Source organism: Coloeus monedula, assembly GCF_965178545.1.
Source record: "Coloeus monedula genome assembly, chromosome: 28".
Classification (NCBI taxonomy): Eukaryota; Metazoa; Chordata; class Aves; order Passeriformes; family Corvidae; genus Coloeus; species Coloeus monedula.
In genome coordinates, this window is record NC_138808.1 from 575,560 (window position 1) to 589,456 (window position 13,897).

A 13,897-nucleotide genomic window follows, 5' to 3' on the forward strand; every position below is an offset into this window, starting at 1 on the left:
GAGCTGCATCGGCAGCTGGGACTGTGCCCTTCCAGCTGTGGATGTTCCTGAAGTGCTGCCACAGCTTCCCAAGAGTTCTTTTCGAGTATTCAGAAGAAAAAGAAGATTTAACCTGGTTTTAGTAAAAAATAAAGCCCAGCCTAGTGTGAGAATCTGCTGTTTGCTCTTCGGTTTGGCAGATGCAAAGTAACAATTTGGTGGTAAATAGTACAAACAGTCCCACTTCCTCTTCCCAGAACAGGGGTGGTTTGGGGTTTCTGATCTTGCTGTGCAATCCCACGTGCTGCTCCTCAGATCTGTGCCCCCTGACAGTGGCAGGTGTGTTGGTTTGCTGGCTGATGTGCAGAGCTGTGGAGGAAGGGATGGTTTCATGGCCCCGAGGTTTGAAAGTTCCTGCAATGAGAAAATTCTGCTGCAGAGCCTTGTGCTGTTACTGCCCTGAATTGCTTAATTATGGTGACAAACGTGCCTGAGTCAATCTCACAGGGCAGTGAAAATAAGACAAACATCAATTTAATCTGAGTGTGAAGGTCATCCAAAAGCATCACCCCAAACATCCAGCACAAATCTGATCAAGTTCTTGTTCCTGTTGGAACTTTGGTTACTTTTTGCAGTCTTGGAGGAGGGAAGTTCTCAGTGTTAGGAAAGCTCTTAGCTAAGGTATTGAGAAGCATTGCTTTGGGAGGGTGAGAATTTCATGTGGGCAGGGTTTAATTGAGGTTCCTATTCGAAGAAGTGTCTGTGGGATGCATTAATGTCATTTCAAACCCAGACCAAAAGGGCACAGTAACCCGCCTGCGTGCCCACACAGGCAGAACAAATACCATGGGGCCGTGTTTGCTTTGAAAGGGCTGAACTAACCTTGTGGGAAGCAAACTGGTGTTTCTTACCTGCAGGTCAGGTCACTGTGTGTTGCTTCTTGTTGAACATTGAGCTGCTTACGTGAATAGCAAAGCCTTCTCTGAGCCTGCTGTTCAGTTTTGGAAGTCTAACTCTGATTTAGTCTGGTTTTGGTGTTTTAATATGCACTGGAAAGCTGAAGGTGTGTATGCCAGTGCTCAGCTGGAATCTCATTCAGTGAGTAACCTCAGGGTTTGGGGGTCTGTTGGTGCTGAGGCTCAGACCCATGCAGTGCTTAATATTAAAATAAGGTGTGAGGGGCAGGAGAATAACCCTCCTCACACAGCTGCTGAGAGCCAGTGCATGCCAGCTGTACTCTGCGTCTCAGGCGAGGGTGGAGGTTGGGAAGCCCCCTCTGAGGCTGCTGCAGGGCACTGGTTTCTCAGTGGCCAAGGTGGAATGATCCACTTGCTTTCATTGTGCTGTTGTTCAGAGCATCCCATGGCTCAGGGCCCTGCTCTCCTAAGGGCTGCTCATGTCTTGAATTTTGGCAAGAAGGTAGGGAGGGAGGAGGAGAGGTTTCTTGTTTGTTGTTCTTGTTGTTTGTTCTTCTGTGGTGTTCCTGGGTCATGCAGTTTACAGTGACTGTGTCAGGAGAACTTGGTATCTCTTATATGCTGCAGGGTGAAATGCTGTCCAGCTGTTTGGGGTTGGAGTAACCCTTCCTCCTGCATGACTAGGGCTTATAGTTCTTAAGCACTTGTAGGTGCTTCTGATATTTTTTGAAATGTCTTGGAAAGGAAGACATTTGCCGTATGAAAGACACTTCAGTAGCCCTTTGTAAAGGCTCAGTAACACCAGTCTAAATCCATGTGAGGGTGGCTGCTGAATAGAGAGGGGGAAATTGATCTTGAGATCCCTTTTTTCCTCAACTGTTTAATTTGCTTAATTACTGTTTTTTAATTTACACTGACTTCTTATTTCCCTTCCCCTGCCTCTAGGCCCTATGAGAAAAAGGGAAAGCTAAGGATGCTGGAGCAGAACAATGGATTTCTCTTTCTCTTTCATGCAAGGGATCATGGGAAACACAATTCAGCAACCACCTCAACTCATTGACTCCGCCAACATCCGCCAAGAGGAGGCCTTTGATGGCAGCAGTGACATTGCTGAGGATGGGGGCCGGACGCCGTACGAGGCCGCGCTGCAGCAAGGCTTCCAGTACCCCACGCCCACGGCAGAGGAGCTGCCCCCCCTCACCAACGGGTATCCCCCGGCCATCAGCATGTACGAACCCCAAGCCAAATACCAGACGTACGCTCAGTATCCCAATGGATCGGCCAATGGCTTTGGAACAGTCAGGAACTTCAGTCCCCCGGAGTATTACCAAATGGAGAACTCTAACGCGAGGCCGCATGAAGTTCTGGAAAAACCTTCCCCTCCCCAGCCGCCACCTCCACCACCACCTTCAGCTCCACAAGTGGGGATTCCAAAGAAGACTGGCTCACCAGAGATCAAACTCAAAATAACCAAAACTATCCAGAACGGCAGGGAATTGTTTGAGTCCTCCCTGTGTGGGGACCTGTTGAATGAAGTCCAAGCGAGGGAGTACGCTAAGGCAAAACATGAAGGGAGGAAAGAGAAAAGGAAAAAAAGTAGCAAGCATGACTCTTCCCGATCGGAAGAGCGCAAGTCGCACAAAATTCCAAAATTAGAACCAGAGGAGCAAAATGTAAGTGGAATGGTAATTTCAGCCATCTGTACACCTGGTATTGTTGATGGAGAGCTTGTCCAGCAGGGTTTGTCCTTGTTCTGGCTGTGTACGCTCTGAGTCACCAGGCTTTAGTTACTTGTCACAGCCTCAGGATGAGGTTGCCGGGAGCTGTGTCTGTAGGACAACACAATGCTGGTTAAAAGGCTCATATGAAAAATAAATTTTAGAAAGGGTCTTATTTATTACTGTTTTTTAAATATTATTTAGTGTTATAGCATGTTTAGAGTTTGCTTCACTCCAGCCAGTGTTGAAGATGGAACTTCTGGATAAAAGCTCACACGTTCCTAAAATTGCCTCTCAAAATAGTGCTGGATTGTTGAGTGGAAGGTCAGGTTACTTGGGATATTCAGCAGTGAAATATTTAATTGATCTTTGAAGGATATTTAAAATATTGTGATTTACAAAACCCAGGAGCTGTGTAGCATAGGTAGGACCAGTAAAAATGAGTATTCTAAATCAGCAGGGGAATGAGAAGTACCAGCTGACACAGCACATTTTGGAAAGATTTAGTATTGCTGTCTGTTCCCATTTATGTCAGATTTTGTATGATATTGTCCATATCCAGAGGATGTACATCAGGTGGTGTTAACTGAGATTCCGGGAAGCAAAGACCCAGATTAAGTTGCTGCCCCCTCATTCTTTTTCTTTCAGTTTCATAAGCCACTCCAGTACTTCTGTTTCCTTTTCTCATGCTTGTTACTGCTGCCTCTGTGGTGCTGGTTTCTGCCTCTCCCAGTTGAGAGAATGGGTGGCAGAGAGGCTGGTAAGTGCCAGGAATGGGGAAGTTGCTGTATCTGGCCAGGACAGAAATTGCCCAGTGCAGGCTGGGCTGGGCTGTTACAGAATGTAGCTGGGCTTCTTGTAAAGTCTGTGAAAGCCCTTGGTGCTTTCAGGGAGAAGATCCTGTCCTGCAGGGGTCAGCTCTGATCTAGTAGAGTGGGTTCTGTGCCCCATGGAGGTGCTGTTGGAGCCCCTGTGAGGTGGCTGTAGGAGCTGCTGTGTCGTGCTGGCACTCCCTGAGCAGTGTCTCCCTTGCACTGTACCAGCTTTCTGGCCTCTTCTCCAGACTCCATCACCCCCACATCAGGCTGTCAGTTTGTTTCCCCTCTTACCAGTGACTCCTGTTCTTCTCCTGAAGCTTCAGATCTGCCTGTCCCTCTGGCTCTGTTACCTGCTTACCGCGAGAATGGAATCTTCCGTCTCTCACAGACTGAACTAAAACCTTGCATCTTGAATTCCAAGTTCCTAGTCGTATGTGTCATCCAGAGTTCACCAGAAATCTTGGTCTTGCTGTTGTCCTCCTTGTTGCTTCCATTTCCCTTTCTAAAGGTGGTGTTGCAATTAATGTTTCATGTTACCCAGCCCTGTTTCAGACACGGCCTACTCTGACAGGAACAGGATTTTGTGCTGGTGGTTTTCAGTATGAGTTTGCCAGGGCAGTCTCAGGTCCATCCTCCCATCGCTTTGCCTTCCTCTGCACAATTTCATCTTCATGTATGTTCATCATGTACGCTTTTGTCATCTTCAGTGTTAATGGTGTGAGACTTGTGACTTGGGATCATCTTCATAGGAACAAACAACTTTTTGTACAACTGTGCTTGTTTTATAGTTTTACACTCAACAAGGCTGTGGCAAGTCGGATGATCTGCTAGTTGTTCCTTGTTCTGACACTGTAATCTCAGTGGGAATCCACTGACTATGAGGGTATGCCCATACTGGAGAGCCTGATTTGAAGTGGAAATGTTGTGAATACACGGATGAACGTCAAGCTCTGAATCCGTGTTTTAAGAATCAGCCTCTCTGCTCGGTAGTTATGTTCTGTGAGGAACTGGGAGTTTGCAGTGTGTGAACTCAGCTTGACTCTTCTGGCAGAGGGGAGGTTTCACTAACTCCCTGTAGTGAAGGAAAGGCAGGAATCAGTGCTGTGCTTCCTGCAGTACAGGGAGGAAGGATTTCTGCACAGCAGATAGCAATGTGATCAGTCTTAAATGGTGGTTTATGTTTACAGCTCCAAATGAGACACTGGGCCATGCCACCCCTGACCTGAGCTGCTCTGTCCCTTTCCTTGTGTCCCCGGCTCTCTGGAGCACACAGCATGGACTGATGTGGGGTCTGTGCTTGGAGTGGCCTGCAAATAACGGGGATTGTCTGCATTATTAGTTTCTCACTGCTTGTGTCTGACAGCTCCTTTTGCTGCTCTTTGAGTCCTTTGACTTCCGACTTCTCTGCTGCAGGAAAAGCAAGTGTGTGGGATCTGTCTCCTGAGATAGTTCCCAGCCAACCCTTATCTCAGCCCGTCCCCTCACACTGTCTGGCATGGCCACCCCACGTCAGTGTCAGCTTCTGGTTGGGGCTGATTCTGCTCTGTGTTCCAGACATGTTTGATCCTCCAAATATATTTGTCAACTCTGTGCAATTTAACATCGATTTTACAATGATCATGTTGTATATTTAACACGATTTATGTACTGCTGTTCTTGCAGATAACTGGTGTACAGTGAGACTCACCGCATTACTATGGATAGCCTCACATGGGGTTCTCTGGTTTTTGGAAATTGTGTATTATTTTAGGTGGAAAGTTATTTGGATTCACTGTTTCTAAATGTATGTTCTTCTGTCACCTGTTACAGGAGAACGTAGTTATAGTCAGGTGCGATCGTAATGTAAATAGCGTAGGGGAAACCAGGTATTTCTTTATTGTGATGTTACTATGTTAATTGAGTACAAGGAGCAGTCATATTCCTGTTTTCTGGGTTCTTGGTTGCCTTTCTCTGAATTATTTTTTTCTGCCTGGTTTCACTATTATCTTCTGTTGTTTTACTGTCCCCTTACCTTGTTTGTGTTTGTTTTCCTTTTTCTCTTCATTGTTACCCATTTCCTAGAGACCAAACGAGAGGCTTAGCACACTCTCTGAGAGACCAAGAGAAGATGCAGTGCTGGAGGAAGCCCCGGTTAGTACATACACCAGTTAACACTTTTGGAACATACAGAATGTTACTATTTTTGGACTGTTTCTTCCATTGCTTCTTTTAATTTGTCCGATAAATCAGTTGTCATTTCTTTTAAACTCTTACTAATCATTACTGCATCAATGCATCTCTTATTGTACTGGATTTATTGCTTTATTTTATCCTAAAAGCATTATTTCTAATCAACTTAGGAAGCAGAATCGTTTTGGGGGGGTGGCAGTTGCTCTTTTGCATCTTGGTTTGTCAGTGATGTTGTTACATAAATCCCAGCTGTGTGCAGCTCCTTTCTGTCATGTTTCTAAGAAATGTTTTTCTCATCTTGGATTATCAAACCTCAGGGATATCCGAGAGAACAATAACAACAAGTCCCTGTGGATGGTGTGTCATTTCCAAGTGCTCTAAATCCTCTCCTGTGGCTTTAATCTGGTGTTTCCTTTGCAGGTCCAGCAGCTCTTGCCATCCCTTCCAACGCAGGTCACCCACGACGTCAAGTTCCAGGTTGGGGATCTCGTTTGGTCCAAGGTGGGGACGTACCCGTGGTGGCCTTGCATGGTGTCGTGTGATCCACAGCTTGACGTGCATACCAAAATTAATACAAGAGGTGAGGGAGGAAGCTCTTTGCCAGGGTGTCAGGTGTCTGTAGATGTTCGTTTATTAAAAATATCTTAGTTCTGAGCTGCCTTTGCGGTGTGAATTCTGCTGTGTGTGTGCTGAACAGGACAGTCCTGACTCGCACAGAACTAGTACCTGGTACGTGACCTCTGCAGGTGGGACTGTGGGAATGGGCTTGTGCACAGGCGTTTCTGCTTTTCTCAAGTCAGTGTGAGAGTGTTCAGTGTGGGCAGGGTGTACTGAGCTTCCATGTTAAACTGTTCTGGATCTGGCCTGTTGTATTTCTGCACTTGAGCCAGGTACCTCCACTTGCAGGAATGGAGCGTTGGGGAGGAGGAAAGCGTAAGCTGAACAGGCAGAGCAGTGTTGATACAACTGCTGACTGGTGTTCTCCCTTTCAGGTGCCCGGGAATACCACGTCCAGTTCTTCAGCAACCAGCCGGAGCGGGCCTGGGTGCACGAGAAGCGCGTTCGGGAGTACCAAGGGCACAAACAATATGAGCAGTTACTGGCTGAGGCAGCCAAGCAAGCCAGCAACCACTCCGAAAAACAGAAGGTACAGGGGCACTGGGGGGATCATCTCTGTAAGGGAGATGCTCTGGGGCTGGTCTGGAACTCTGCAGGGCTTTACCCTGAGAAGGACTGGCTGCATCTTGCTGGCAGGGAATTCAGTGTCCACATTCAGTGTCAAAAATACCCTGTAAATGGAGAGCAGACTTCAATCTGCTGCCTGAGAGATGTAGAGACCCTCAGGATTGTGTTTTAAGTGCTGTAGTGGCAAAATCTTCAGTGTCTTCAACTGCTTGTCTTTGTCCCTTAAGATTCGCAAGCCCCGGCCGCAGAGGGAGCGAGCCCAGTGGGACATTGGCATTGCCCACGCCGAGAAGGCGCTGAAAATGACCCGGGAAGAGAGGATAGAACAGTACACCTTCATTTACGTAGACCAAGAGCCAGAGGAGGCTTTGGCCAAAGCCAAAAAGACTGCTGCTTCCAAATCGGAGGCCAAGAAGAACCGCCGGCCGAAGCCGGTGCCGAACGCGCAGCCGGAACACGCCAGCGTGGCGGCAGGGTCGTCACCTTCCAGCGCCGAGGCGCGGAGGCAGGGCCAGCGGAGGCAGTCCAGCGTGGAGGAGGAGGAGGCACCGCCCGTGAAAATCGCATGGAAAACAGCTGCAGCTAGGAAGTCCCTACCAGCTTCGATAACCATGCACAACTTGGATCTGCAAAAGTGTAACATGTCTCCAGTTGTTAAAATTGAACAGGTTTTTGCCCTTCAGAATGCTGCTGGGGATGGAAAACTCATCGATCAGTTTGTTTATTCCACCAAGGTACGTGCTTGGCACAGTGACCCCTCTTTTGCTCTTGAGTTATCCCGAGCCTGCCTTACTGGGGAGCTTGAACTCTGTCCACCAAGCTTTCACACCATCCATGTTCCTTTCATTGGAGAGATTAACAGACAGCTGTGACAACAGAACCTTTCAGTGCACTGAACCCCACTTTCAGTGCAGCTCTGGCAGTAGCTGTTTTGCTGGTGGCAGAGCAGCTCCCTACAGGTGGCCATATTTTTGTTTGTAACACATTAAAAATATTAAAGCTGTTTTAACTTCAGCTTCCTAGTTGAAATAATCCAAAAATTCGTGATAAAATCAGTGGTTTTGTGGGAAACAGATGACAAAATTGTTAATAATGTACTAAAAAGTAATAATTACATTTTGTGTAACAGACTTTTAAATTGAGTTCTGCCTCTGAGCTTCCTTCAGGTGCACAGCAGCTTCCCACAGTCAGTGTAAGGAAAAGGCTTAGGACTATTTCTCAGCCTCCTTCTTCTGCCTCTCTACCTGGAGAGTGTTTATTTCATCCTAAGCCCTATAGAGAAGGTAATGTTTAGAAAAGTCACTGGAATTGTTTTTTCCTTGTGTGTAAAGGGAGATCGAAAGGGGTGGAAAGTTCTGCAGGGAAGTAACTCCATAGTAGATTAATCCTGTTTATGTGTTGGGTTGGAGAGCATTGATTGTTTCTGTTCTGAGATTCAGGGGCAGGTTTATTACCTGGTAGCAACACACATTTATATCAGGGGAAGACAATCTTTTCCTTTTTTCTTTTTAAGGGAGTTGGTAACAAAACAGAAATAAGCATCAAAGGACAAGAGAAACTTAATTCTTCATCAGCTCAGAGAAGTGAAAAAGCAGTGGTGCAAAACGTGTCCTCTCCTGAGACAACTTCTGGGGCAGCAGGTAGGGAAACTGCACTCCTGGTCTGAACCTGAGCCCTCAGCATGAAAATTCAAATACCAAACCCAGCATTTTCTCATTACTTAAAAATTATTATTAACATCTTTCTGTTTACATAATAATTATAGTGAGCATGGCTAATGTTACACATGCTGAGCCAACATACACAGCATGGCTGTGGGGTGGGATTGGTGGTTTGGCCTCTGCATCTTGCAGCCTGAGTCAACATATACTCGAGGGGTGATGTCCTGTGCAGAGCAGACAGCAAGTTGGTTTAGAAGACAACACAGTGGATGTGTGTTAGCAAGGTATTGCCATGGCTAAAATACAAGAACTGTCATGAAAGGAAAAGAGTCAGGAAGTGGCACATTTCAGTAGGGAATGTCTGATTCAGGATGGAAACTCCCTAGGCTTTGTTGTTGCGTTCTTGCATGGCCTGTTAAAGAACAGGGATTTTAAAAAAACCACTTTAACTAACTTCATCGACCAAGGGAGGTGGTGCTTGCCTTCTGAAGCTGTCTCAGGGGCCGCATCATAAAGCAGTGAGTTTTGAAGTATCAGGTCTGAGGGAAAAGAACCACTGAAGCAAATAAGGGAACCTGGGCCTGAAATGGGAAAACCTTGAATGAGCTATTTGAATCTCATAATGTTGCCAGGCGTCACTTCTGCTTTAACTATCCATCTGTTTGATTATTTCTCCCTTTCCAAACATGAAATGAATGAGAACCAGAGTCAGAAATCTCAGTGGTCAGCATCCATGAGTCCTCTGCAAACGCATTTCAGGTTCTGTCCGTGTGCAGTGTTTAGGCAGGGTTATTTGATACGCTGGTTTATGGAGCGTGTTTGGGACTGCAGCACACAGGCCAGGTACTTCAGATTTCCTGGTGTGAATGAGGTTTCCCCTGCTGTTGGCAGTGGTGGTTCTTTCCAGCTGTGGTTGCTGTGGATACTTGAATTGCCTTGCAGCAGGAGAGGCCATCGCTGTTCTGCTTCTCTCACCTGGGGTCTAAAGGCTTCAGCTTCCCTATGGCTCCTCAAGACGTAGGGGGTGAGAATTCTGAGCCTCTCTTTTTTCGTTTTCTTAGGCTTTTTGGATACGTAACACTCCACCTGCTAACACCCTGTAAGTGCCTGAGCTTTCCTGCAGTGCACGCTCCAAACAGTCACTCTCAAAGCCATTTCCAAAGTCCAGTTATTGGTCCCCTCTTGTGGTACATAACTGCCAAGTCCTTTTTTCAAATGTAAGGTCACCGGAACTTCAGAATCCCTTTACGGTAAAGTATTTCCCAGGCTGAGTCTGGGAGTCCTTATTGATAACCTGCAGTTAGATTCACAGAATTCAATAATGCCGGGAAGATAATTCTGTTTGAAATCTGCTACTGCAAGAGCAGCCCTGAGAATCCCTGGTGCCTCTGGTCTGCAGACACTGAACTAGGACTTATCTCCAGCAAGGTGGAGGGCTGGTCCAACATCTGTCCTGAAAACTTTGGATGAAAATATGCCTGAAGATAGGATAGGAGCATTGTGAAGGTGATGACTGGATCCTTGGAGAGCGGGAAGAGGAGAACTGCCCGTTGCAGTGATCAGTGTTGCCGTCAGCCAACATTAGGCACTCCAGTTCTGGAGTTCTCTGATCCAGGGCTTGATCTTATTTCCTTCAGCAGGGCAGCACAAGGAGAAAATCCATTCTTGGTTAAAGTAACTGTTGGTCACATCTGCTCAAATTTACCTGAAGCTGCTTCAGGGGATTTTGGTCACACAGCAAAGTGACAAAAGATGTTGCCCAGCTCTGATGTGGAGACCCACTGCAGCTGTGGGAGTCCCTCAAGGGATGGGGCCTATTGGAACCAGAAGTTACACGTGGATGGACATGATGGATGTTGACCTGAGTCATTAACTTCTAAATTATTAATAACTAACTGCTATTATTCATTAATTAATGTGCTGTAAAAGTTTTTTCCCTTGAAGAACAACAATTTTTTCCCCTCAGAAATCCAATTATTGTAACATGATAACTTTTCCAGCTGGATAGTTCAGTTACTGAGACACTCCTGAGCCATGCAGCCATGGGAAAAATGCTCATCCAATGGATCAAGAGGAATTTTAATTTTTTTCTCCAAAGTCCTTTGCAAGGCTGTGTTTCAGTCTGGTTCAAGCCTGTGTGTGTGTCTCTAGATACGTGATCTCCTGACAAGACCAGGCAGGTTTACAGCTCCTAACAGTACATCTGGCTGGCACAGTCAGCTCCCAAATGTTTGCAGTTTTGCTTGGAAGAAAACAAAGTATTTCACAGTTGTGTCTTCTTAGGTGAAACCTCCCAGACTGAAAACCCAGAATAATGCTTCCCAGCAGGTGTTTGTAAATCCTTGGGTGCCAGTTTCCTGTCAGCTCTGAGTGTGTGCTTGTTCCAACAGCTGCCCATGGTGTTGAGTATCGTGTCCATGGTTCTCGATATGCCTGTTTGGGAGGTGCTGGAGCACAGAAAGGTCTTTTGATTTTGCCAGCCTTAGTTGCCAAAAACCCAGTAGCTCCCTCTTCTTCTGTTGAAATGTCACAATATCCTTCATTAATCTGAGTTTGTTTTGTATGGTAATACTTTAAAAACTTGTTTTTCACATTCATTAATGACGATAACACATCGTGGTCGATGCTTCTGTTTGCACTGAGGTTTTTCTTCACCTTGAAACCTTCAGGTGAGCATTGAGGTCTGGTGTGGCTGCAGGTGGTGCAGCGGGGGGCTGGCTGTAGTTGTGTGACAGAGGCCGTCACCCCACAGAGGGGGGCACAGAACTGGTGTTTTGGGGGAGATCCTGAAGCTGTGCTTTGCATCCGAAATTTCTAGTTTGTTTTTGTTCAAGGAGTTGGTTGTGGCTACCTTCCCAAAACACCAAAGATGGACTGTTTGGTTCAAAATTAACCAAGTGAAGACTGTGCCTGAGAGGTGTATTATGGATTGTGGAAATCTGTTTGCCCTAAGCTGAGGTCCAGCCTTTTGTTCCACTCTGTTCCTGGTGTCTGTTTTCTGAAGCTGATCTGTCTCTGGAATCAGAATGTGTGTCTGCAGCCACAGCACCAGCTGGTCAATAGCTTGGAACTGAATTTAAAAATAAAACATTCAAAAGAGGACAAAGTCTTGGTTTCATTCCTTTACCTGTTGGTTTGGTGTTGCACATCTTGGTGTTCCTCAGAAATACAAGGAATCATGTAATGGAAACCTTTTTCCTTCTTCAGGTTCTGTAGAAAAGAAGCAACAGAGAAGATCGATTCGAACCCGCTCCGAGTCTGAGAAATCCACCGAAGTTGTGCCAAAGAAGAAGATCAAAAAGGAGCAGGTTGGCTTCCTCCATGTAGAGAGTTAAAATATATCGTATTCATAAATGTTGTGGCTTATATTGGTGCCTTTTTATTTTTCTCCATTTTTCCCCATCGGGTTTCGGTTTGGACTATCCTCCATGAAATCCCCCTGTCAATGCCATTGCTGTGACTCTGCTACTGGCATCTTCTCAGTATCAGTCAGGCTATGGAAGTGGGAACGCAGTGATGGATGACTCCTAATGAACCTGCCATGTTTCCTTTGAGATTTCTGTTCTGAGCAAAATGGGTTTGTTTCAGTGATTTCTCTTGGATGGAATTGCCACCAGGTTCCTTCCTTTGGCTCTTGATTTAGCTGCTGGTTTGTGTTGAGGTTTTGTTTTTCAAATGAAGTTAGAGTGATTAATTTGACCACTTCTGAAAATGGACTTCAAGGATGATTTCACTTAAAGATGAATAGTCAGACTTTCATGTTGGCAGACATCAGCAAAACAGTTCTGGGATATACCATTTTTTCCTGAAATAGTTCTAACGTGTACAGGGCATTCCTTTAATCTGGATGTCAGATAGACAAATGTTGTTGCTTTAAAAAAAAATTAATGATAAGAAATTTCTGCATGGAAATGAGTAGCAGAGTGCAGTGGATGGACAGAAATATTAAAACCTGCATACACTTTTAACAAGTTTGTCAAAGTTGTTGGTTCTTCTCCTTGCATGGTTGATTTTTCCTTCAAGGGCCTCTGTCTGAAAGCTGAGAATTTTATATAAATGTTTCATAGTTTAGCTTTTCCCAATGAGAATTTTTAAAGAGGGACAGTCAGGATGAAGATTTATATGGGAAGGGGAAAAAATATTTTTATCTCTTTAATTTATTCTTTGCCCTTTGCGCTTTGTTTTGCACTTCCTTCACTTCAGAGACTGAAAGTGAACCCACTTCCTTTTTCTGGGTGTTTTTTCCTTATTTTTCCTTTGATGCTGCAGCATTTCTGCACTGCTGTGCAGCAGAGGGGTGCTCCAGCTCGAGGCAGTTTCTTGCTGAAACTTTAAAGCGTTTTAAATATTGGGTGTGTGACACCCGATGTGGTCCGTGGAGCCTCTTGGCATGAGGTGTTGCAGCCTCCCCTGTTCAAAAGAGTTATTTTATGTTTGTAAAGGTTTCTTAATTTAACAAAGGTATAAGAACCAACAAGATGAACTTCATGGATGCCAGGTAGCTTCATGTGCTTCTCTTACCTGGCTGACTCAGTCTGTGGACATTAATTAAAGTGCTTTTCTCAGGAGAAGTATCTGACGAGAGTGAAACCCAGGGGCACTGTAATGCTCAAAACCTTGAATGTATTAAGTTATATTTAAAAAAAAAAAAATCTTACTAACTTCTTACAATTATGCAACAATATTTGTTACCCAAAGTCAAGTTTTCTTGATTCCCCAGTTAGTCTGCAACAACTTGGTATAAAATTATAACTGGAACGAGTACAATTAATGGGAAAAACAAAATGTTGATGCTACTGTTACAGTGACTAGTGGAGAAATAAAAGTGATTGTTTAGATTTTATATTTGTATTACAAAATGTATCCTATACAAATCCTTCTACTGTATGTTTTTACCTATTGTACAACAAAATAAAATATTTTTTAAAAAAATTATAGAATAATCCTTAAATATTTACTAAATGTGTTTCTCCATGCATATGTAACCACATTGCAAAGAAATAACTTGTAATTCTTAACCTTAAAAACAGGATGTTAGGCAACAGCTTTCTTCTGTAAATATTACCCTGTCACCAAATTCCCACATCTTCCATGTATGTTGGCAGAACAGTTCCTAAACTTCTCCATAGGGTCAAGGACTGGAAGTGCTTTTGCAAGATTGTAAGCTTGTACCTTTGTCTGCTGAAGTGCCTGTGCCCTCGAGTTCCAGCTGTGTAGAGCCCTGCACCACGGCACCCGGGGGGGCCCGTGCAGAGCTCTAGACGGGGAGGAAGGGCTCCAGGAGCTCCAGGGAATGCTGCTGGGAGCACCCGAGTGGCCCCGCAGTGTGTCTCACTAGCCCAGTGTCACCCCTGCCCAGGGGAACGTGTGCTCACACAGGTGTGGGGTTTGCACAGCATCAGGGGTGGCTGCCCAAAGGCCCCCGCTCCTGCCTGCTGGACACGGATGCA

The 13,897-nt window shown here is 45.4% G+C and overlaps 1 protein-coding gene across 4 annotated transcripts in view; it reads left to right on the forward strand.

Annotated features, from left to right (window-relative positions):
* The window catches only part of NSD3 (nuclear receptor binding SET domain protein 3), a 32,301-nt gene that overhangs the window by 4,010 nt on the left and 14,394 nt on the right, over window positions 1–13,897 (forward strand). For all 4 annotated transcript variants that reach the window (XM_082298166.1, XM_082298167.1, XM_082298168.1 and 1 more), the window contains exons 2-8: window positions 1,842–2,569; window positions 5,494–5,562; window positions 6,022–6,181; window positions 6,594–6,748; window positions 7,014–7,520; window positions 8,300–8,426; window positions 11,655–11,755. In XM_082298166.1, coding sequence (XP_082154292.1) covers window positions 1,886–2,569; window positions 5,494–5,562; window positions 6,022–6,181; window positions 6,594–6,748; window positions 7,014–7,520; window positions 8,300–8,426; window positions 11,655–11,755 — 1,803 coding nt within the window. In that variant the 5' untranslated portion in view covers window positions 1,842–1,885. The remainder of the gene's footprint in view (window positions 1–1,841; window positions 2,570–5,493; window positions 5,563–6,021; window positions 6,182–6,593; window positions 6,749–7,013; window positions 7,521–8,299; window positions 8,427–11,654; window positions 11,756–13,897) is intronic.